Below are 25516 nucleotides of genomic sequence, written 5' to 3' on the forward strand. Positions count from 1 at the left end.
TTCATCAAGAATGCTTGAAAGTCCTCTATTTCATCAAATGACCATTTTTCCCTTGAAGTGTTATACTCAGTTTTTCTGAGTAGGTGATTCTTGGTTTTAATCCTAGTTCCTTTGACTTCTGGAATATCATATTCCAAGGCCTTTGATCCCTCAATGTAGAGGCTGCTAGATCTTGTGTTATCCTGATTGTATTTCCACAGTACTAGAATTGCTTCTTCCTAGCTGCTTGCAATATTTTCTCCTTAACCTGGGAATTCTGGAATTTGGCTACAGTATTCCTAGGAGTTTCTCTTTTTGGTTCTCTTTCAGGAGGTGATCAATGGATTCTTTCAATATTTATTTTGCCCTCTGGTTCTAGAATACCAGGGCAGTTTTCCTTGATAATTTCATGAAAGATGATGTCTAGGCTCTTTTTTTGATCATGGCTTTCAGGTAATCCCATAATTTTTAAATTATCTCTCCTGGCTCTATTTTCCAGGTCAGTTATTTTTCCAATAAGATATTTTACATTATCTTCTATTTTTTCGTTCTTTTGGTTTTGTTTTGTAATTTCTTGGTTTCTCATAAAGTCATTAGCTTCCATCTACTCCATCCTAATTTTTAAGGAACTATTTTCTTCAGTGAGCTTTTGAACCTCATTTTCCATTTGACTAATTCTGCTTTTTAAAGCATTCTTTTCCTCATTCACTTTTTGGACCTCTTTTGCCAATTGAGTTAGCCTATTTTTAAAGGTATTATTTTCTTCAGCATTTTTTTGGGTCTCCTTTAGCAAACTGTTGACTTGCTTTTCATGAGTTTCTTGCAATGCTCTCATTTCTCTTCCCAATTTTTCCTCCACCTCTCTTATTTGATTTTCAAAATCCTTTTTGAGCTCTTCCTTGGCCTGAGACCATTGCATATTTGTTTTGGAGGTATTGGATGCAGAAGCCTTGACTTCCTCTGACAGTATGCTTTGTTCTTCCTCATCTGAAAGGATGGAAGAAAATACCTGTTCACCAAGAAAGTAACCTTCTATAGTCATTTTTTTCCCCATTTTTGGGCATTTTCCCAGCCAGTTACTTGACTTTTGAGTCCTTTGTTGAGAGGAGGGTATTCTCTGGGGGCCTATAAGTTCTCAGTTCCTCCAAGGTGACACAATCAAGGAAGAGGAGTTTACTTCTCTCCTGGTCTGCACTCTGGTCTGGAAGAAACCACCAGCACTCTGTTCTGCCCAGGATCTTCCTGCAGGGTTCCCTCTCCATACCCTCCACCAGCTCCACCGCCAGCACTCTTCCTCAACTCAGAAAAGCCACTCAGGGCTGAGATTCAGATCAGCTGCTCAATTTCCCCAGGGTCTTTAGGCGGAAGTCTCCAAAAATGGACTCTGCCACTGCAGTGAATGCTGCTAGCAGGTCCAGACTGTGTTCCCTTCTCACCTAAGTGAAAGAGCTTTCTCACTGACCTTTGACATTGTCTTTGGTGTTTGTGGGTTGAGCAATCTGGGAACTGCTGCTGCTGGTGGTACCCTGAAGCCTGTTCTGGGTCCTGTCCCTGCTGTGATGTGCTGTGCTCCACTCTGCACCTGGTGCAATAGACCTTTCCTGTTGACCTTCCAGGCTGTCTCAGGCTGGAAATCTCTTTCACTCTGTCATTTTGTGGCTTTTGCTGCTGTAGAATTTGTTTAGAGTCATTTTTTACAGGTATTTTTGGGCTATGGAGAGGAGCATCTACAGGTCAGTCTTTCTACTCTGCCTAGTCTGTCTTTTTACTCTGCCCCATGATATATAAATTGATTTTATTTTCTTGTTGCTTCTAATATTTTCTCCTTAATCTGGGAGCTTTGAAATTTGGCTACAATATTCCTATAAGTTCTTCTCATGGGATCTCTTTCAGGTAGTGATGGGTGGATTTTTTTCTTTCTTCTTTGTCTTTTTGTTCTAGAACTTCTGCTCAATTTTCCTTGACAATTTCTTGTAATATTGTTTAAAGATTCTTTTTTTATCATAATTTTCAGATAGTCCAACTATTCTTAAATTATTTCTCCTCAGTCTGTTATCCCAAGCAGTTTTTTCTGATGAAATGTTTTGCATTCTCTTTTATTTTTTCTTTCTTTTGATTTTGTTTTATTATTTCTGGTATTTTAGAATGTCATTAGCGTCTTTTTGCCCAATTCTAGTTTTCAAGGAATTATTTTCTTCCTTAAACTTTTGATTCTCTATTTCCAGTTGGTTGACTTTCTTTTCATAATTTTCTTTATTTTCTTGGATTTTTCTTCTAATTTTTCCTTGATCTCTTTTATTTGATTTTAAAAATATTTTTTAAGTTCTTCCAAGGCTCTTTTTGTGCTTAGGACCATTTGACATTTTCTTATTGAAAAAGGAATGACTTTTTTTCATCTTATCTTCCTCTGGATATGAGGTCTTTTTTTATCCCCATAGTAGCTATCTATGGTTGGGTTTTTTCTCCTTTGCTTACTCTTTTTTTGTTGTTTATTTTATTTTGGTTTTAGCAGCTATTAGTGTAATCAAGTTATAGTTCTCAGATATGGGGAATAATGCCCCAAGTCTCAGGTCCTTCATACTGTTATTTTGTGAGGTCTGTCCTGGGGCTCAGCCTTGGGCTCTCCTCTCCACTCATAAACCGCGGCTAGGTCCCCTAGCCACAGTACCACAAATGACCTTGTTCCCTGTGGTTTCTCAGGTAGCTGCAAACTACAGCTGTCCTCTCTGCCCTGGAGCTGAAAGCAGGGGCTCTGCTCTACTGCTAGTGCCCATAGCTAGCAGCTATTGCTGCTGCTCTTACCAGATGTGTGCTAGCTCCTTTTCCTCTAAAGCCACAGCCTGGAACCTGTCTGGTCAGCATACCTGTACTCTGTGTCCCTTGACAGTGGAAGGTCCTTCAGTCTCCTACTCAGCTGCCAGACCCCCACAATATCTGTGAGATAACAGTATCTAAGGTTGGGGCTAACCCTCAACCCAGCTGCCCCAAAGGCTTATTGCTTGTTGATTTTGCAGTCAGCGTAGAGGTGTTTGCACTTCATTCATGCTGAACCTCTGTCCCTGGAGATTGACTCTTTCCTAGGGTCTTCTCCAGTAGTCAAGTAGTCTTAGGAGAACAGCTGCTTAAACGCAACTTTTGCTTATTGCTGTTGCTGTACATTTCCTCTGTGGAGATGTTCTGTTTTTGGAGATTTGGAAAGCCAAAAGTTTTCTGACCTACTCTGCAATCTTCCCAGAATTCTCTCTCTAGCGTTGCTTTTGAAAGAATGCCAATGATATATTCAGATACTGACGTTTGCTTTCCAAATGTGTTTTTAGCACCAAAAGTTTTATCTTCAGGTGATTCACAAAAACAATCACCTAAATTCCTAATGCAGAACACAATCAGAAGCTATTCTCCCTATAAACTATTGTATATCTCTGGTCTTAACTGCATCCTCCTGCATCCAGAATATTGGGTAGTGGACCAGTCTTTGTGTCCTGGAGCCATAGCGCTCCTTGGCAGTACATGGATATTTGGCAAGGCTTTTTATCCCATGGTTAGTTATAATAACATATCCTATATCTTACTTTGCCTTTATGGCTTTCTCCATATAGAAATCCAAAATTGCTGTACTCTTAAATACATGTTTGCTAGAACTTGGATGTGTATCTTACACTTGCTATATATTCTTATGTCACTCTTATGACACCATTTACTATAGTTATGCTGAAGCATCTGTTTGGGATTTACTGCCCTTTTTGTGTTCAGAATTCTCTGTGGGTAGGGAAGTGATTTTTTTTTTTTAAACATGGACTTTGGCTTCTGACACTTATAGTGTTGATTTGAAAGAGAGCCTATGAAAACTTACAAATACAGCAGGTAACCCTTTACACCTCCTACACCATGGCTAGAGAAACATTGTATTATTAGTGACAAGAGTACTGTATTTGGATCAGGGTTCAAGTCTTGTTTTTGTTGCTTTCTAGTTATTCATCCTTGGGCAGGCAGGTCACTTAAGTTTTCTGGGCTTTAGTTTCCTCTTCTGTAAAATAATGAGACTGAACTACCCCCATTCCACACCCACCTTACATCATAGGATGTAAGTCCTATAATTGTATGAAACAATTATCCAAAGTAGGTAGTAAGCAATTCATTTTGCCATGTGTGTTTTGGGAAGAGAATAATACTCATTACAGTAGACTCTGGCTGCTAGGGTAGTGATTTTTTTGGACTGGAGATTTGCCTCTTTGACAAGAAAAGAAAGAGAATTGGTTATATATTGGAAAGTTATTTTCTCCGCACCTTAATGTGATAATAGAATACCTTCTCAATTTCACGAACTTCTTAATATATAAAAGATACCAACAACTTTGTCCTGTAATGCTCCCAATCTTCCCCCCCAAAAAAGTTTACAGTCTTTCCTAATTGCTATAAAGAAAGAATTGATAAATATTAAAGCTTCCATCCCTCCAAATTCTCCATTTTATTCTACCTTTTCATGTAAATTATAATTTATATATGTGGACAATTTTTTGCATTCTCCTTTTTCAGTTAACATTATCTCAGAATTTCATTTTTAGGAATCAGCATAGTCAAGAGATTTCCAAGTTTAATAATTTGATAGTGTCTATTATGCCATTATTTGTTTAGCCATTCCTTTATTGTTGAATTTGGAGGCTTTTCCTATTGTAGAATGGCTATGAAGATCTTTGTATTCATTACTTGTTTCTTCCTTTGGAGTTATTTCAGAAGATACCCAAATTTAGCCTTAGAAATCCTCCCAGTCTCTTTGGGGTATATGTACAAAAATTACTGAGGTGAGGCAAAGGATCTGAACAGTTGTGTAACTCTTGTTCCACTATGAATAAATTGTTTGATCTAAAGTGACTAGAAGCATCAAATCATAGAATTTTGAACCTCAAGAGTCTCTACCATCTTATTTTACTGAGTAAAAAAACCAAAGCCCCCCAAGGTCAAATGATTTACCAGAGGTCACAAAGCAAGTTAGTAGAAGGGCTAGGATTAGAATCCAGACCTCTGCTCAATGTTCTTTATATTCTTTATGCCAAATCATGTTAAATAACAGATAAATGGGTACATTTTCCTTTTAATAGATTTTTAGATATTTTGTTTTATTATTTTTCCTTAGAGCAGATGCTTCCAAAGCCAACCAATCAAACCAACTTACCTCCCTCTTCTGATTTTTGATCACCTCTTTAGTGACTTCTACTTTTGTTTGATCAATTTGTTCCCATCATCTTCCACCCATTTATTTTCTTTCTTTTTTCTTGGTGCTTAGAATGTGGAGAAACCATCAGGAATAGAACTCAAAAGGAATGGGCAATGTTTAGATATTTATTCAAGTACCAAGGAAGATATTTTATGCTTCTAGTCAGAGGGAAATGTCTTAAGTGGGATTTTGTTAAATCAAATAAAGAAGATATGGCATACTGATCTTTCTTAGGGCTTTAGAAACTTGTGGTCATCTGTAGCCTATTTCTTTGAGATGGTTTATAAAAGGTAAATGGTCTTCATATTTCCCATTACCTCCTCATCATTCCCCTCTCCCTACCCTAGAGTTCCTTTTGGTATATGATGGATAGGATATGAAGCATGAGAAGGCTCATAGTATCCTCAGCTTTTCCTGTAAATATTACTCTATTATTAGCCCTGAGTAGTATGCGAATGTTAGTGACTTTGTATAACTCATCACCTTTTACTAGCTAAAAAAGATACTTGTGATTCTATGGGAGTTTCTCTAAATTTCATAGGCACATGTTAGGTTATAATATCTACATGAATTTCAGGTTTGGATCATTCAGACTATTTATATTAGGTATTAATTCTTCCTTGGAAGCCAGTTTTAGCAGTTTCTAGGAAGATGTGCCCTACCATATGTTTCCTTGGTCATGCTTTCCTCCCTATAGTCACCAGTGTGTTAAATAGTCTGTCTGCTCAGGGTTGGAAGAGACCTCAAGGGTCATACTAGTTTTACTCATATTGATATGGTGCTTTTAAGATTCATAGGCTTTATCTAGTTTAACTTCTATGTGTATCTTAACAGGAATCTCCTCTGTAACATCCCTAACAAATGTTCAGGCATCCCCCAACTTGAAAATCTTTAGTCATGAGGAACTCATACCTATACAAGTAGCCCATTTCACTTTTGAACCACGCAGCTTATTTATAGGTTTATCATGAGATCAGATCTAAACCTGCTTCATGGCTTTATAAATATTACCTATTTATTTTTAGCCAAAAAAAAAAAAAGAGGAATTTACATGTAATACACATATAGTTATGGAAAGGACTGTTTATCACAACAGAACTATTGGAAAATCATTGAAAGAACCATTGGAGAATGTGGTTGGGAAACATTTTTACTAGTAAGACCACTGTCATGAAAGCTTCTCCAGTTTGCACTCTCCACGTAGAATGAGCACAAAAACATTTACTCCCTTTGCTTCCTGTACGGATGTCTGTTAGATGCTCCTAACTCTCACAGGCTGCGTCTTGTTGTTCAGGACGTGCAGAGGAAAATCAGAGAGAAGGTAGAGTCATGAAGTTTATTTGAGTTTAGGGCTGTGCATGGTCCCCATTCTTTTTGCATTAACACAGCTGAATGGGCTTGCTTTATTTTCCAGAACAGTGATAACCACATTGAATGAAAATGGTTCATAACACAGGAAACTGAGTTAAAACCCTAAATACAAATCATCACAATTTCTTTATAATTTATTGTAACCAATTTTTTCCACTTCCTCTACACAGATAGACACATGCACACATGCACATGTTAATTCATTATTGTGTATGTGTGTTGATGGATCTGTGCTTTCATTGGTATAGGGAGCTCCTGGTGAAGAACTCTTTTCATCCCAGCGTATCCTGTCTTAGAGGGGTGGGTGGGACACAGAAGTATTCAATGACTTTCTCAAGGTACTATAACCAGTCTGTGTGAGAGTGGGATTTGAACCCAGCTCTTGCCAACTCAGACCAGCTGTCTCTCCATTCTGCCAGGCTGCCTTCGAATTGTGGTTGATTCATTAGAAATTGGAAGAGAGGATATTTAGTGTAGTGGGAAACTCACCAGGTGGCCAGAAAGCATGAGATCTAGTCTTGCTAGCACCAACTGGCTTTGTGAGACCTTGGGCTAGTCCCTAAGTGTCTCTTACCCTCAATTACCCCATCCATTAATTGAGGGGATTGGACTAGTGGATCCATAAGACAGCCTACTGCCCTCGCATTCTGTGTTCTGTATGCAGACCCTCCTCACTCTGAGGTTCTGTTATTGTAGAGTGAGGCTGGGTTTGGATTAGCCTGCAGTCCTTTGGGAAAGCAAAGAAAGTGATTAATCTCAGGATATAAAGGAAAGGCAGTTAGCATCAGAGCTGGGATCTGAACTCCAGGTTGGGTTCACAGCAACTTTTGGGAGACTGATTTTAGAGATCAGTGCATCTAGTCTGTATCTGAACAGCATGATCCTATATCTCTAGGTGGTTACCCGACTCCCACTTAAAGATCCCCATTAATGGGGGTGCATCAGAAAGCAGTCTCTGTCCATGGGAGCAGTTAGTTTTTCTTTATATCAAATTGAATCCTCTTTCCCTATAACTTACATACCTGTAATGTAGTGGAAAGAGTGCTAAACCTAGAGCCAAGAAACACAGACAAGAACCTTGGCTCTGATATTCTAGAGCTATACAGACATGGGCAGGTCGGTCAACAGCCCCAAGCTTTATTCCTTCATCTAAAACACCGCAGTACCATGTCAAGCACTTCAGTCAGAGACAGAAAGAACTGGCTTCTGACCCCACATTTGCTAGCTCTGTGACCATGGACAAGTCACTTAATTACCCTGAACCTTAGTTTGTGGCCTCATGGAATTTCAGATTTCAGGGACAGATACAATGTTGCGGAAATCAAAAGTAAAACTCTTCACCTCTTCCTCCCCAAACCCTACTCTTGACTGTTCCATTCTATTAATGGCAACACAAACTTCCTGATTACCCAGACTTGAAACTATAGTCATCTGATTCCTACTTTTCCCAACCTACAGTGGCCACATCCTACTGATTCTGTTCTTATATAGCTTTCATTTCTCTGCTCTTTTCTGTCTCTACTTGTACTGTTGTGTAGGCTTACTCTCACCTTGTTTAACTGATTAACAGGATTATAGATTTAGAGCTAGAGTGGAGCTTGTTTGTCATCTAGTCTAACCGTCTCATAACAGAGGCCCCAAATAGGTGAAATGACTTGTCCAAAGTTGCATGGGAAGTTAGAGCAGAACTGGAAGCCAGACTGAGGCCCTTTTTATCAGTAGTCACCTAACTGCTCGTTGTGCCTCCCTTGCAAGTCCATCTACTTCAAGGTCAATCTCCCTCATATATAGGTCTAGTGTGCATAATATGTGCATTATTTCCCTTCTCAGAAAACCTTCACTGGCTTCCAGCTTAAATCCAGGCTCCTGTTATTCAAAATTCTCCACAAACCTGTTCTATCTAGCTCTGGAAGTATTTTACATATTCTGAAACCCAGCCAAACAGAATCACTCCTCCTTCCCAGAATGTATCTCATGCCATCTCACCTTTGCCTACACAGACCCCCCTCCTCTGTCACTGATTCTTCTTCTTGAAATTATATTTACCCTAAAACTCATTTCAAAAGTTCTTCCATGAAGCCTTCCTTAAGCCTCTTCTTCCCCCTAATCAAATGCTCCTTCTTTCCTGTGAATTCTTTTATTCTCATATGCACTTGTCTTCCATTTTGTATTATAGTTTCTTATATGCTTTTCTTTAATGGCCTACTTGCTGTTTTTCATATACTCCTCCCATCTCTGCTTTTTGAGACACACTCTTTCTTTACTTTCACCTCTTTTAATACTTGGTTTCCTTCAAGGTTAAGCTTGAGTACCATCTTCTACAAGAAGACTTTCCTAGCTGTTTCCCCCTTCACCCCAGCTGCTAGTGCCCTCTCACAAAACTACCTTGTATTTTTATCCTATGTATATTCCTTATATACTTACATGTATGTGTTGTTTGTATTCCCAGCACTTAGCATAGTATCTGGCACATATTAGGCACTTAAATACTTATTAATTGATTGCAGGTTGGTATTTAAATCATTACAACTTGAACTTTCCTTTGTCCTCTGCTATTTTGCCAACAAGAGGACCAATTAGATGCAATAATTTAGGTTGTATGCTCATAATGAAAGTATATAAGAGTAGAACTAAACTCATCATTTTACAGAAGAGGAAACTTTGGCCTTGAGAGGGGAGGAGGTTTGACCCAAAGTCATACCTTTAGTAAAATGGCAGACCTGGAATCAAACATAGGTCTCCTACATCCCTTAACTAAGCCTTTAGACATTCTGTAATACTCAGTTCTCTGTTTTTCATATATGATTTCCATTTGGAGAGATCAACATTGTGGTTTCAACATAATGACAAGGGTCTTCAGTCTTTTGATTAGATTAATGGTGGACATTTCAGACTTTTGGAGGGGATGGGATGGGGTTAAACCTCCCATTGAAGTAGTCCTGTACAATATCCCCAGATGGAAAAAAAGATAAGCTTTTGCTTATTTAGCATTGATATAAGACAGGCAGGCATGTATTGCTAGTCTAACTTTTCCCAAGTGTTGATGCCATCATTGTTAACCCTTTCAATGAGATATCATGTTTTGTAGGTATTAAATGGTAAAATATTTTTTTTAGTGAATTAACTCTAATTATTGAAAAATGGAAGAGACTTTTGTTAAGTAGTAAGCTCTGTCACTAGAAGTGTTCAGACAGAAACTGAATGGCTATGTATTAGAGATATTGTAGTGGGATGACCACCTGTTGGGGAATGTTATAGAGGAAATTCTTCTAAGTCAAGTATGGATTGGACTAGATGATCCTTTCAGCTTCCTTTTAGCTCTGAGATTCCATTCTTGCCTTTATTGAGGGCATTGAACAAGATGATATTTAAATCTTCTGAACTGCAAATTTTTACTACCATGAAGTTTACGTCAATCACTACTGTGGGTTGATGAATTTAGGTTTTTGTTAAAGTTCTTTGTCCAAAACCCAGTTTCTTTTTTGTGGCTCAGTTTTTCTAGACTCTAGACCAATGCTAATTCATATGACTGTTTCTCATTACATTTGGTGAACATTCTTTATTTCATTACATTTGGTGAACATTCTTTATTCTTGAGATTTCACAGCCTCTGCTGAAGAAGGTAATATTTTACTTACATGGGATAAAGAGAAATCATCCTTTTTTTTTCTTCTCATAGTAATTCTTACTTTTTCAGAGTGCCTTCACATTTATTATTTAGATTTGAGCTCTTTGAGGGTAGGACACATGTCTCCTTCACTTTTTCTGTCCCATTCTGCCTAATACAGTGCTAGAAATATGTAGTGCTAAGCACACAGTAGGTGCTTGAAGAGATCTTGTTAAGAACATTGAAAAAATGAACATAACCTCATTCGGGTATTTTTGCAAATGATAGGGGATCAAGTCTTAGATGGTAAATGTGTTACAAATTAACCTAGGCTTGGATAAACAGAGTCCCAGTTCTGATACTTCCTGAGTGATTTTATGCAATTCACCTTATTTACCTGCCTGAGCCTCAGTTTCTTTATCTGTAGAGTACAAATAATAATGCTTGTGCTATCTATGGAATTTATAATATGGAATTATGATTGGATTGTTTAAGAAAAACATAAATGACAATATGACGCAGTTTTTCAAACCTACACAGTGGCAAGGATGGTCTTGAAAAGGGAGCAGCATGTTTTCCTCTCAGATGGTAATGGAGAACCCCAAGGCGCTGGAGGGTCTGAGGTTTCTGGACCATCTCTGTCATCACATGGCAATTGATTAAAGTCATCAAGGTGTGGAGTAGCAAACTGTAACTGACTCCAATTATTGTGGCACCCCTGCTGCTTCCATAATTACTTGAAAGCCAGAATCTCTTGGGTGCTGTTCATCAGAACACAATCTAATACAAGCAATTACCTGAGTCTAAGCTAGCCAGCCCTCCAGAGTCACAGTCTGGTCAGCTCACAGACACACTCTCCACCAAATCCCTCATTTGTAAGGATTAGCCTCTTTGGGGAGAAATCACATTTTTTTTTATTGTTTCCGCCTGCCTTTCATTGACAGCAGATAGTGATAAAATGTATTCAGTCCTTACCCTAGGGCCCCCTTAGCTGGGAACTGCCTCTGTCTGAAATCCAATCAGCTCTTTAAATCCTAGTCTTGAGGACATATCTACTCATTTACCCTGTGGGCTAACTGTCTAGTACAGATGATTAATTGGTGACCAGTTCTTGAAATGGTTCAGGACTTACTGTGTGATTCCTGTCCAGATCCATTTGGCTTGGTTGAAAACAGTGGGAAAGGGACTAGTGTTAAAGGCAAAACTATAAAGTCAATAGTGTATAAAGTCTTGGCATCATCTTTGGAATGATTTAGATTGTATCATTCAGTGACTCATTTTTATTCCTAGCATCTAGTGCTTTTGCTTGGCCCAAAGGGGGCATCTGTGACAATCAGCTACAAAAGAAACTTTAGGAGATGCCGCTTTTACCACAGTGTTGATTTAATTTTTGAGGGGTACCCTGAACTGACTTCTGCTTCCTCTGGAAATTTCCTCATTCATCCTGGGGTCACCTCTGAGTGGATATTTGGAGATGACTTGACCTTGGAAGTAAAGAACTCAGTGAATTCTCCCATTCCAGTGAGGAAGAAGTTGTTTCTGTTTGATTTTATCTCTGATTCCATTGTCCTTGGACTCCAGAGTCATCACTAGCATTTCAGGTTACGTCTAGGACTTGAGGCCATGAACAACTTTAGCAAAGCCACAGACACCTAGACACCAAGACCAGCTCCCCTGGAGCTAGCACTTTATACCTAATTCACTGTCTGTTTTTCAGTCCTTATCATTTTAGGCATCCGAGTTGTAGTTCCAAGTGCTATAGACTTCTGACAGGGAAAGGAAAAGATAGTAGTTCAGAGGCTGAAGACAAAGAGAGCAGCATGTTGGCTCTACTTCCTCCAGACTTTCCAAGCTACCACTCCCTTCCTTGGATCCTTCCATCCTGTACCTTCAGAAAGCCTCTTTGGCTTCAGTCCAGACTTGCCCTTGTACCATCTCATTGTCACACTTCTCTTCTAAGGTGGCAGTGGCAATACCAGTAGTGCTTGAGTTTTTGAATGCTTAAGACTATGATCAATGCATTTATAATAGTTGAGTCACCCATAGTAGATAGGTCCTATCTCTTCTTTTTTTATCCAAACTGTGCTAGCTGAGAACCTTGTCTGAACACTTAGGCTTCTGGACCTTATATTTGGGCCTTTTTGGAGACGACTTGGAGTACTTTGGTTATCCCCAGACCACACCAAGAAACCATTGCCTTAGAATGGTGTCCTTTGGCCAATGAGGTCCATTCTGCTTTAGGTATAGAAATTTCATTTTCCAGTTCCTTGCCTGGATGTTGTCTAACCAATGTAATATGGTTCCTGTGACTAGAAATGAAAGCAGCAGAAGGCTGAATGTAAAGTCTGAATCACTTCCAGCTCTTTCTGGAAGCATTTGACTAGTGTGAGTATGCAGGAGCATACTAGACCCCCGATAAGAACTTGAGGATTGCTTTATGCTAGAAATTTCTGTTTCCTCTGCAGGTCATTTCACCTGGGACAAATACCTAAAAGAAACATGTTCCATCCCAGCGCCTGCCCATTGCTTCAAGCAGGTAATGATTGTACAGTGTGATCATTGGGTAGGGGAAAGGGTTTTACTCATGATCCTTAGGTAAACAGAGGGTAGGACCCTGTCACCTTAGACTTCTTAGAAGAAGACCAGAAGACAAACTTATCTTAGTAGGAAAATATTTTGAGAGGGAAAATGATAGTTACCTTGAATCACAGCAGTAGACATTCCCCACAGTCACTCAGACAGCAGTCCTGTCCCAAGGGATGGCCCCATTGGACTCCAGTGTCATCCTCTGTAGACCCTCAGAGATAGTTTCCTTTACACATCATCCACTTCATTCTCAGCCTTGAGTTAAAAAGTTGACTCCCAAGGGTTGGCAGTCCACAGGGTCGTTCTTAGGTCTTTGAGAGGCCATCAGAGCCACTGACACTTAACATGCTTCATAGTAACATCTGTGTTCCATCATTTATGAAGATGATACTGGCCATGTCCTGGGGAGGGGATAAGAGTTGACAGGATGGATGATGGTGGAGGAGTAAAAGCCCTTTCCACTGTGTGGAGCCTCCCTCTTCTCTCCCGTTGCCATCACTGAGCTTTGACATAAGTTTATTTTATTGAGGCCAGAATTTTATATTTAAAAGACTAAAGAACAGATCAATATTTAAGTTGATTTCAGATAGAAAAAACTAATTTGTAGTTAATTAATTAATCTGTAATTGGGAAGATAACAGACTGAATCTCCAAAGGAGATTAGGGACAGTGTTAGAGACTAATCTACTGGTTCCAGAAAATATTATAAGAATGTATGGAGTGGGTTGTGTGGGTGTGACAGAAAGATGCATTTGGATTTGCTAAGCCAGAAGAGAATCCATCAGTCCACCATGACCTTTCTTTCTTTGTCTCCTGAAAAAGGCAATATTTGATGCCTTGGGGGACAAAATACCTTTTCTCATCTCACCTACCATTATTCCCTTTCCCAGGAAATTCCACCTTTATAATTATATAAAATGGAGTGGGAACTCAGAGCCTCTTCTCAGTGCTGCATATAATCAACTCAAGTCTCAGGCTAGGTGATTTCAAGGTCTCAGACTTTAAGCATTTCCTAAAGTGAATACTTTACAATGTCAATCTACATTATCCCCTTGATTTGTTCTCCTCAGTCCTACACTCCCCCAAGCAACGAGTTCAAGATCAGCATGAAGTTGGAAGCTCAGGACCCAAGGAACACCACCTCCACCTGCATTGCAACAGTGGTTGGGCTGACGGGTGCTCGACTCCGATTACGCCTGGATGGCAGTGACAATAAGAATGACTTCTGGAGGCTAGTTGACTCGGCTGAAATCCAGCCCATTGGTAATTGTGAGAAGAATGGAGGGATGCTTCAACCTCCCCTGGGTGAGTAATCAGGTCCCAGCCTCTCCTAGGCAGGTTATCTGGCTACCAGAAGTACTGAAGGTACTAGGACATCCTTTTAATTTCCAGTATCTTCTGTTGCATCTTTCCTTTGAGTATAGTTGAAGGTCAGACAAACACTTCTTATTCTGGGGCTAATGTTACAGGAAGGGCCCTCACTCCTCTGGAGCTGTCCCACGAAAAAGGATGTGGTTTTCCTGGAGAGTTTCGTTACCTCTGTCTCCCTGGAAACCTATGGGAAGTGCACAGAACTAAAGACTTTCTTTTTCTAAGGAAAACCCCCTCCTTTTCAGCCTGTAGGTATGTGGGATGTAGCTCCTTGTTGATGTGCTTATATTTCTGAACTAATGACTTTTTCTCTATTCCCTCCTACATGCTATTTTGGTCTGCCTATTAAGTTAGTGAATACTACTTCTAGTAGAGGAAAAGTTTCTGGAGAGGCCCTCAGTAAACCATCCGTAAAAGGCTTACTTAGCACATAGTAGGCATTCAGTAAATTAATTTGAACTCTTTTATGACATTCCTGTCATTTATCCCAGGAGACCTGAAAGGTCCCAGGGACCCTTCAGTAAGAAAGGGATGCCAGATATGGTGGCACAGGCCTGTAGTCCCTTCTACTGAGGAGGCTGAGGTTGATATATTGCTTAAGCTCAGGAGCGGGCTAAAATCAGTTGAGTGTTTGCACTAAGTCTGGCACAAATATGGTGAACCTCCAAGACCAAAGGGCTCCCAGGCTGCCTGTAGAGGGGTGAACAGGGATGAGTTGGAATTGGAACAGTTCAAAGCTCCCAGGCTGATTAGTAATGGAATTGGGCCCATGAGTGACTGCTGTACTTCTAACCTGAATGAGATAGAGAGACCCAGTCTCCAAAAAAAAAAGTCCAATAGAAGTGGGAATACTGGATAGTTAGACCTCTGTGATACGTGAGCAGGATCTAATTGCTTTTGATATTTGTATTTTCTCCTTCTTTTAGTTTTCAGCCCTGGTTTTGTGACACCTCATAAGATCTAATTACTTAGGGTTGCTTGTGAAATTCTTCAACAAAATCTTGTAATCAAGTTGATCACAACTCACTTAATTTTTGAAAACTATTTTATTGATATCTTTAATTTCTGAGTATATCGTTTCCATCTTTTCTGCTCAGTGAATATCTCTTGTAACAAAGAATAAAAAGGAAGGAAGGGAAAAAGCATCTAGTAAGTGTCTACTTTGTACCAGGCACCATGCTAGATGTTTACAAATACTATCTTTTTTGATCCTTAAAACAACTCTGGGAGGTAGATACTCTTGTTATTCTCATTTTATGATGAGGAAAAGAGACAGGCAGAAGTTAAGCAACTTGCCTAGCATCACACAGCTAGTTAAATGTCTAAGGTCAGATCTGAACTCAAGTCTCTCTCATTCCAGACCCTGGACTCTTTCCACAGTTCTACCTAGCTGCCTCTAAGAGAGAGGAAAATAAATCAGTTTAGCACAACTAACCAGCATATCAACCACAGTCTATAGTATATACAATATTCTATACCCATAATCTCCCACTTATGCAAATAAGTGAGGGAGGTATATTTTTTCAACTCTTCTCAGAGTCTATACTTGGTCATATTATTTATACATTTAGTTTCTTTTTTTGTTCTAATTACATTGTTATAGTCATTATATGTATTATTTTCCTGGTTCTGCTTACTTCAGCTTGTATCTGGTTTATTATAAGATTGCCTGTGCTTCTCTGATTTCTTTATAGTCATCATTTTTATGATACAATAAGATATTCCATTCCATCTAGGTCTTGATTAGTATGAACAACAAATCATATGAAATGATCCGATTATTTGGACTTCCACTGAGCTGAAATTATATTTTATATATAATTGCAATGTCAAATAGTGCTAATTTGAATAATTCAACCTAGCTATATATATCCATGAGCCACCACAGTTAATTTTAACTATAACCCAGTTGAGCATCTATTTTGCCAGACTCTCTCTCTGTCTCTCTCTGTCTCTCTCTGTCTCTCTCTGTCTCTCTCTGTTTCTCTCTGTTTCTCTCTCTCTCTCTCTCTCTCTCTCTCTCTCTCTCTCTCTCTCTCTGTCTCTCTGTCTATATATATATATAGTTCTCTATCTGTCTTTCTGTAGCGGGGACAGAAGTGTTACAAAATCGATCAGTGATAGTATGTCATAATTTTAAAAACATTTGATTAAGAAATGCAATAACAAGGGCCATGGAAAACAGGTTAAATGCACGTAGCAATTCCCTTGTGCAAATGCTATTCTAATACCTACCACTTGAGGGCACCAAGGATGGTAAAATGACAGTCCTAACCGATCATTTGAGGGCACGAGGTCACTATCCGTTTCATGGAAATGGATTACTTAGTACCCGGAAGTTCTTTAAAGGTGACAGGTTAAAGAGTAGAAAGAAGTCAGATGGAAAGCCTTTCCTCTCTAAGCCTCTGACAGGGCATGATGAGATTTGAGGAGAGCCCTGTGGCTCTTATATGCAGATCCACATAACATCTGTTTAATCAGGCTTTTTTAAAGTGATCTTCCTTTCACCAGAGATTCTTGTTTAGTATAGAAAGAGATGATTGCCCTGACTTGATTCAACTAATTATGCCAATATATGACTCCTGTACTTTCTAAGAAACAAGAGCAAGGTGGGAGATGGAACCTTCTGATTGGATTAAATACCTCATGTAGTCTACATCTGTCTTCCTATTGCCTACTATTACTTATGAAGTTAGGTTAAAAAATTCATGGTCCAGAGCAGAGGTTCTTAACCTTTTTCTGTGTCATGGACCCCTTCAGGGCAGCTAGGTGGCATAGCAAATAGAGTCAGGATGACCTATATTCAAATTCTTTATGAAATTAATGTATAAGATTACAAAGGCAATTGCTTATATTGATATATGTTAAAATGTTTTTTAAAAACAAGTTCATGTGCTAGAGTTATGAACCTCCCAGCTAGAGCCTGGTTATCTGAACTCATCTATACTGCTGGAATATAAGGGTTGTCATACCAGGTCAGGCGCCTTGCCTCTACAGTCCAGTACTCTCTTACCAACCAACAGTGGGTCCAAGAGGTGTTCCATGGAAGGGCCTAGTTATCTTCTCTGATATCAGTTTTGAAAATTAGGTATATTTCCCCTTAGGAATCTTATGGGTCTTATTAATGAAATTGTTTAACTTTTTCTGTTCTTAGTAACTCTGGGGGCAGCAATTGGTTGTGTAAATATTATTACCCACTATGTCAAGTAGGATATCTTTTTATTTGTCCTAAGTTTACCTTGTTCATGTTTTAAAAAGAGGTTCCCTTATCTTGGTATGTTGGGATTAAAATGTCATTCATTTCATATATGCCATTCTTGATTTTATAGAATCAGATTATGTCCCTCCTTGACCTTTGCCTTTGAAGACTGAAGAATCCTCATCTTTTTCATAGTTTTTTCCCTTTCCTATTTCTCTTTGGTATACTTTCTAAGATGTGCTTGTGGCTGGTGTTGGCTGCAATCTCTTTCTATTCTTAAAACTTCTGCTTCTTTAAAATAGACATAGATGAAAGTCTCCTCACCCCACATACACATAGTTTTCAATACTTATTTCAAGTAGGTTGTGTGTACCATATGAAGTCTCCCTTTGTAGATCAAATTTAAGGAACAGTCATTTGACTTACTCCCAAGTTTTTGTGATGTTCACGAAGATCCTATTGGCAGAAGAAGACTAGTTATGCTCTTGTAATTCTGTTTCAGTGAAAAAGGCTACACTTTAGTGATTCCTGACTCCCATCCCAGCGACTCTTACTTCCAGGGGTGTCCTTGGAAATACGGGAATAGGGCAGGGATACAGTGCCACTTTGGGAGAGTGTGAGGGCACTCAGTGTCTCCTTTACCTGGAAATAATGGGGCCACAAAGCCTGGATCCTCCCATCCTTACTTCAGGTTCTCACATATAGTACAGGCCTAAATTCCAAGAGGATTCTTTATGGTCATAAATAAAAGGAGGGATAGGAGTGTCTATACTGTCACTGCTATCATTGTTTTTAAAAAAATAAATCATTTTGAGAAATCGGCTAAGCACAGAGAGCCATGGCTCAGACTCGATAGAATCAGTCACTGAAGGGGAAAGCTTTCACCTTGGTCTTTGTCGTACTCTGCTATAAAAGGGTGGCAAAAGCAGAAAGAGGGCAGCTTTAAAGGTTGGGTTGATTATCCCCAGTTTAGGAAAAACTGGCTATAACAGCAGAAAACTTTCATTTTAGGATCCCTTCTCTCACTTGAAAGAAAATGATTTGATGAGTTACTTTTGTTCCTGAATTTTTTGAAATCTGACCTCCTAAAATTTATCTGAGTATGTCCAGTGTTGTCTTACTTCGTTCTCATGAACTCTAAAACAACACAGTCACTTTCATCCAAGTTTTCTTTCTTCTGTTTTATCAGACAGTTTCTCCTTATCATCAGGATGATGCCCAAGGTAGCAATTCTCCATTCACTTTCTACTGAGAAAATTCAGGTGTTCTTTGATTCTGAATTGCTTGACCAACCACTGGTACCTCTCTTGAACTCCAGAACTAAGCATATTTGAGATTTTGTGGGCCCAGGTGGCCACTGTTTAACAGTTGTAGTCCCACTGTGAGAGAGAGACATGAAAATGCAGGAAAAACCTAGATTCTTTTCGTGTCTAATCAAAGACAACAGATGAAATCCAAGGGCACCATTCCCAAGAGTGAAAGAGACTCTTTGGAATGAGTTTACTCTTAAGGTGAACCAAGATGAGTGAGTGAAGGAGTAAGAAGGAACTCTGAAAAAGCAGGCCTGGCTCCATGTACATTTGAATGTATGTTAGTGTTGACTAACATCAAAGGCTTCTAAAGTTTTCTTATATCTATAACTTTCCCATGTTTGTTATTTTTACTCCCATCTCTATAATTACTAGCAGTAAAAAACCAGAAATGGGGCTATCTATTTATTTAGGGATGAGATGGGACAGGGAAAAGTTGGGAGCCTGTTTTCCACTCTGCAGTAGATGTGAGATAAAGAAAACTCAGGTGAATGAATCATGGTCAAAGGAGCAGTTACCCAAGCCCCAAGCTCTGAGGGAGAGAAAAAAAATAAGTGATAGATACCAGGAAACCTCTCTGGAGATCAAGAAGCATGATTTGAGGTTTAAGACAAGCAGAAAGCTGCCATACCTTTCCCTCCTTAATTCTTCTCCATCTCTACCCCCCCAACACACACTCTGATTTAATTATATTTATTACTAACTTCAGTTCACAGTGCCTGTTCTTAAAATTCTTCCCTTCCTGCAGTTCTATTTGTACTTGTCTCTAATCCTCAGCAGCTTTGGTGCAATTAATCTACTGAGGTTAATAAAGGTGAGATCTGGGAAACTCTTGGGAAGTGCCAGGAATGAGGGAGAGAGGAGAGAATTCTGTCTAGAAGAACATGATTAAAATGTTTTTTAATTTAATTTGATTTTTAAAAAATCACCTTACTTCAATGATTCAGTCAAGTTCTGCCACCCTATGACCTTGGGCAAATCATGAAACCTCCCTGGGACTCAGTTTCCTCACTGATAAAAGGAACAGACTGAATAAAGGCACCCTTCAAGTCTTTTATTATTACTTGATTCTGAGTTTCCTGAACAAATACTTAACACCAGAAAAGTCCCTTACAGAGCCAGACTTAACAGCATTTGTACTAAGGTAAATGAAAGAGAAATTCATGTTGGGATAAATACATTGGTTTTCGCAGCCATTTGGCATCAGCCTAAATGATTGGAATATTATTTTTCTCAGGATATTGGCTAGTTTGTCACTACTTGATATCCCTGTACATCCTCTCTTTGGGATTTTGTGAGAAAAAATGTCCAAGATTTGAATGGGGATGATAAAATGTGGCGGCAACTGGTTGGTCAGACTCATTAGCTTGAAAATAGAATCAGTGACATGGGAATATCATGGTAGTTGTCATGACTAGTGAGACTCACTGGAAAGGATATTATAACATCACACTCTCTGACATGTTTCTTATCCATTTCCTATTCTGTTGCTTCAGGATTTCGACTGAATGCTTCCTCCTGGCCTATGTTTCTCTTGAAGACACTAAATGGAGCAGAGATGGCTCCTATCCGGATTTTCCACAAGGTATGGTGACCTTTAGAGAACCCTGGCCTTTGACTATCCTTGGGTAGATGCCTGCAATGCCCTCAGACTCCCAAGATCTGAGGCGTGTATCCTGTACTATATGCATACTTCTTGAGCTAGTGGCAATTTTTTTCTTAGGGTGGTGGCAGACTTCTAATGGGAAGAACACTGGACTGGTTAGAATTTCTGGACTTAATTTAGTCCAGAAAGTGCTTACTTACTATGTGAGAGCTTCCACAAAGCACTGTGGTGTCCAAGGGAGAGTGAGTTAAGTACAAAGGAGGTATTCAAACAAAGTATCCTGAACAGCTTGAGAAAGGAGAGAGCCATCTCATCTGTAGCCTGAAAGAGAGTTACAGTTAAGGGGTGTTTTTTGAGTTAGGCCTTGAAACCAGGTAGAATCAGGAGAATCCCTTTCAGGTGAGTGGGGGCCAGGGCGTAAGGAACAAAGGCAGAAGAGAAGGCAGCACCAGAATAGGGAAGAGAGGGTAGTCTCTGTACATGGAGGACAGTAGTAGGAAAGAAAGCTGGACAAGTAGGTTAGAACCATATTGTTCTTCAAATGCCCGAGTTAAAGGAAGGCAGAAGTGAATCACTAAAGCATTTTATTTAGATAAGTGATCATGGTAGTATGTGAAGGAATGTGACTCAGGCGCTCTGCACTGACTTATGCTTTGACCTTGAGGAATCACTTTACTTCACTGGGTTTTAATTTCCTCATCTGCAAAATGATTATGAAATCCTGTGCCCTATCTACCTCACAGTGCTGTTGGGGCAACCAAATGAAACAGTAGCTCTGAAAACAATATGGTAACTCTTAAGAGACATACACATGCAAGATGCTATTGCTGTTGTAAACTCTGTGGAGAATCTTGTGCTAGGTTACTGCCAGGTAAACAGTAGAACCAGGAGCTACTCCTGAGATGTGATGAGTTAGGCTGCTAATGTTGCCATTTTAGACTACATGTGTATCATGAATCTTCACATGACAATTGCCTGGGAATTAGCCATTAGGTAAAGTAGATGCTTGGCTTACACACCTGTTATTTCCCTTTCTGTGTCTGTGTATTTACCTTCCTTATTTAGGAACCACCATCTCCCTCTCACAACTTCTTTAAGTTGGGAATGAAACTTGAAGCTGTGGATAGGAAGAACCCACATTTCATCTGTCCAGCCACCATTGGGGAAGTCCGAGGCTCTGAGGTCCTTGTCACATTTGATGGGTGGCGGGGTGCCTTCGACTACTGGTGTCGCTATGACTCCAGGGACATCTTTCCTGTGGGCTGGTGCTCCCTGACTGGAGATAACCTACAGCCCCCTGGCACAAAAGGTAAGAACTGCCCAGGGCATTCTGCCATCATTTAGACTGAGATGCCAGAAAAATGAATTACAGGTTTATCAGGTGGCCTCTTTCATTTCCAGTGCACTCTCTGTGTCTTGGGAGACAAGGTAACACCTCAGACTCACAAAAGGGCAGATGAACAGAAAAATCAACTGAAGCCAGAAAGGCCTCTAAAAGTTTGTGCTCTAAGCTTTCCGGCTTGTTGAGGGGCAACAAGCTCAGTGTCTTGCTTCCTCACCTCTCTGCTTATATAGCTTACTGTTTGAGCTACAGCAGCTTCATAGGTGCACCTCCTTAGCCACTTTACCTTGCCCGTTGTGGCGAGTGTCTCTATGGTCAGTGTTCATCGGCTTGAACTTGAAGGGTGTGATAACCATTATTTAATCTCCTTATGTTTATGTAGTACTCTTAACTTTTTCCAGAGTACTGCTGAGGCTGAGTGGAGGAGAATTAATCCTGTCTTGGCTGGCGGCCTGTTCCCTAGCTTAGTTGCTGTGACTTTGGACAAGTCCCTTCTCTGTAACCCTTCATTTCCCAGTATATAAAAGGAGAGGGTTGGAATAGATGATCTCTAAAGTCCCTTCTAGATCTAACCTATGAATTTATAAATCTAGACATCAGGGTGACATACTTTATCCTCCTTCCTGACCTCTGGGTTACCTTGGGAAGCCAGGGTCTTTAGGAATGAGAGATTAAGATAGTGAAGCATCCAGATCTGAGCAAACCAAAAGCCATGTTGTATCTACTTTTCTGGGGAGAATGAAGGGAAAATGAAAACACTAGAGGTGTAATAAGAAAGAAACTATTGACTTTCTTTGATTTTGGCACAAGTGCACATTTTAAAATATTTTACTATAAACTTGAACAAAACTATCTGGATTAGCTTGGAAATTGGAGCTATAGGATGATTATGCTTTTTTGTTGTGGCTGTTGAGACAGTGTTTGTGCAGGGTTGACCCTGGGCATATACTTCTGGACAGCACAGGGAGACCCAAGCCTCAAATTCCTTCAGGTGCCCAAGTGTCTGGAGGCTGTGAAAAGTGAAACTAGGGCTTAGACCACCATTGGTCCCCAGGCTGTCAGTGCTCTCTCTGCCCTTCTTAGTTCAGTAAAACAGTCTCTCCATTACTTTCAGCAAACACCTGTACCTTAGAGACAAGAAAACCTCTTTCCGCTTGAGAGCACAGGGTTGATAAATCTCTGACCAACCAAAGTTTTCTGATGACCACATGCTGGATGGCAGCAGTGGTGCTGTGGGAGCCTGTTTGTACCAGGGCCATGCTTTTCAGGTTAAAACAGGAATAGGTTATGACATCCATTGGGTTTCCTTAGTCAGGAGGTTGACTGTTTAACTTTACTGGAAAGGCTTTGCAGTTCTCTAACTGCTAGACTCCTGAAGCAGCCATGTACAATTCTCCAGATGGAGAAAAACTGAGTATATAGGAGGGAAAAAGACACCGTGTATTCAGTGCTTCCAGAGGGGTTTCTTCAGATATCTTTTTTCCTTTTTGTGTTTTTCTTTGTCTGCTGCACAGGGTAGATCCAATCTATTTTGCAGCTGTGCTTGGGTTTCTACTATAAGGTGCCCCAAAAGTACAAGGCCCAGATTTTCAGATCTGAGCATAGACTTTTCTACAGACAGTATTTCAAGATCAAGACCTTCAATCATCAGAGCAGCAGCAGCTAGGCTATTTGTTTCAACAGTCCTCTCTCCCCTTTGGTGCTGGCTTAGGAGAGAGTGACAAAACGTGGAAAAAATGTAGTTACTCAATTCAGCCGGATAAAACAAGATGCTCGTGTGTGTGTGTGTGTGTCCTTCTGTCATCCTATTGCTTTTTTCCCTCCCATCTCCAGTTGTTCGTTTGAGTTTTTAACATTTGCAAGTTAAACTGGGTTTTTTTTTTCTGGAGCAGTAAATGCAGCTTCTGAGCTTTTCCTCTGACTCCACCTAACAAATAGTTGATAAAAGAAAATGTTAAACAAAATATAATGTACAAAACTATAAAAAGATGGGGGATATGAGTTTGCTTTCAAGCACCTGAAAAGTTGTCATGTGGAAGAGAAGCTTGTTTCTCTGTGGCTACAGATGAATAGGAAAAAGTTACAGGAAGGCAGTTTTCCAAAGTAAGGAAGAACTTGCTAATAAAAAAGAACTTTATGACACTGGAATGGGCTTTTTATGAGGCAGTAAGCTTCTTGACTCTGAAAATATTCAGAGCTAGGAAAACCTTGTTTGGGCTGCTGTAGAGTCAGTTCATAACTTGGGATGTGGTGGATGATTTCTAAAGTACTTTCTAGATCCAGGGATCTGTGATCCTCTGTAAAGAACCTGCATGGTCCCACAGAGCAGCTTTTGTTTAGTTCTTCAGCTCCCATGCTAGGCTTGGACAGAGGTCTTCTAGAAGCTAAATTTTATTATCATTAGAATTAATGCTAATCTCCTTATCATTGATAAAATTAATTATACTAGGATTTGGGTAAGGAGCATGAAAATTGTAACAGTAAAGATCTAGGGGACAGCTAGGTAGCACAGAATAGAGCACCAGCCCTAGAGTCAGGAGAATCTGAGTTCAAATCTAGACTCAAACACTTGACACTTATTAGCTGTGCAACCCTGGACAAGTCACTTAACACCTATTGCCTTGCAAAAAAGAAAAAAAAAAAGATCCAGTATCTTTATACCTAACAAGTAAACTTTTAAAAAGGTCACATAGATAAACCTGTTTATCTATAAAATGAGAGAAAATATTTCACTCCTTCCCCTTTCTGGGACCCTACGTGTACTAGAAAGACCTCATTTTTAGAAATTCAGTTAAATTCAATAAATATTTACTAGTGCTTTCTACATCCCTAGTATTAAGGTCTATGCTATGGAGGATATAAACGAAGCATGCAGCATAGTTCCTGCCCCTTGTGAGGTAACAGTCCCCAATCAGGAGCATAAAAAACCCAGAACAAAGCTTTTTTGTGTCCCAAGGAAAAGTTGAAAATTGCAGCCTCTGTGTAGCTGCCCACTGGGGGCTTTCAGTTTTCACTGATAACACATTGCATTAACTTAGCACAAAGTAAATACATTCTCTGCCTCTGTCTCTTTACCTGATGAATTCTTACATGTCAATTAAAGCTCCACTCAAATACTGCCTCTTCCATTAGGCCTTCTAACATGCTCTCCTCATCACTGCCTTCATCAAAAACAACCTTCTTCCTCACGTAGTGTTTTATTTTTTTATCTCTCTAAATTCACTTATATGTACTATATTATGATTGTCTTTTGGCTTATCTACTTTTAAACTGTACTTCATTAGGGCAGGAACTGTGATTCTTTAATATAAAGTTTGCATTTGCCTGAAATGTTGAAATTTGAATAGGGGTGTATGTGGGTGTGGGTGTGTGTCCAAGAGCAGTCCTTCTATATGGGAAGAATAGCATGAGCAAAGACTTGGAGGTAAGATGAAATATTTGAGGGTGAAAAGAGAAGACTATCATGACCACCTAAGAGTTTTGTGTTTGAAGTTAGTTGTGGAATATAAAACTGGACAGATAAAATAGAGATGAATTATAGAAATCTTTAAAAGCAAGAATGAGGATAATTCAACCCTAGATGGTACTGCCATCTTACTTTTATAGTATGTCAAATGGCCCTTGTAGTATGAACTAATGTAATTTTAACTTAGCTAGGCCTAGGCAGAGGGTGCCAGTGATGTATGGAGGAGAGTGAATTGCCGTCTGTTAAAAAAAATCCTCCCATTTGGCAGCAGTGACTACCAGTTGCCCGAGAGCTGCTGCAAGAATGTGTTCTGCAGCTGCTGAACAGCCTCTTTTGGGGAGGGAGTTGACCCTTTGACTGGGAGAGGAGCCAGATTTCTAATAGGGATAGTTTGCAAGGGGAAAAGGAGGGTGAATGTCTGCTTTCTCAGCTTGGAACTTAGTTTTCAGTGTGGAGGGAGCTGTGCT

General features: G+C 39.6%; 1 protein-coding gene and 1 long non-coding RNA gene across 8 annotated transcripts in view; one reads left to right on the forward strand and one right to left on the reverse strand.

Moving 5' to 3' along the window:
• The window catches only part of LOC140504598 (uncharacterized), a 162488-nt gene that overhangs the window by 113750 nt on the left and 23222 nt on the right, over window positions 1–25516 (reverse strand). Inside the window, exon 2 of the long non-coding RNA XR_011967156.1 lies at window positions 12869–13156. This is a non-coding gene — a long non-coding RNA (uncharacterized lncRNA). The remainder of the gene's footprint in view (window positions 1–12868; window positions 13157–25516) is intronic.
• The window catches only part of SCMH1 (Scm polycomb group protein homolog 1), a 179038-nt gene that overhangs the window by 80077 nt on the left and 73445 nt on the right, over window positions 1–25516 (forward strand). For all 7 annotated transcript variants that reach the window (XM_072609776.1, XM_072609778.1, XM_072609779.1 and 4 more), the window contains 4 exons: window positions 12635–12705; window positions 13826–14060; window positions 20132–20220; window positions 21307–21550. In XM_072609776.1, coding sequence (XP_072465877.1) covers window positions 12635–12705; window positions 13826–14060; window positions 20132–20220; window positions 21307–21550 — 639 coding nt within the window. The remainder of the gene's footprint in view (window positions 1–12634; window positions 12706–13825; window positions 14061–20131; window positions 20221–21306; window positions 21551–25516) is intronic.

Source organism: Notamacropus eugenii, chromosome 5 (assembly GCF_028372415.1).
Source record: "Notamacropus eugenii isolate mMacEug1 chromosome 5, mMacEug1.pri_v2, whole genome shotgun sequence".
NCBI classification, from domain to species: domain Eukaryota; kingdom Metazoa; phylum Chordata; class Mammalia; order Diprotodontia; family Macropodidae; genus Notamacropus; species Notamacropus eugenii.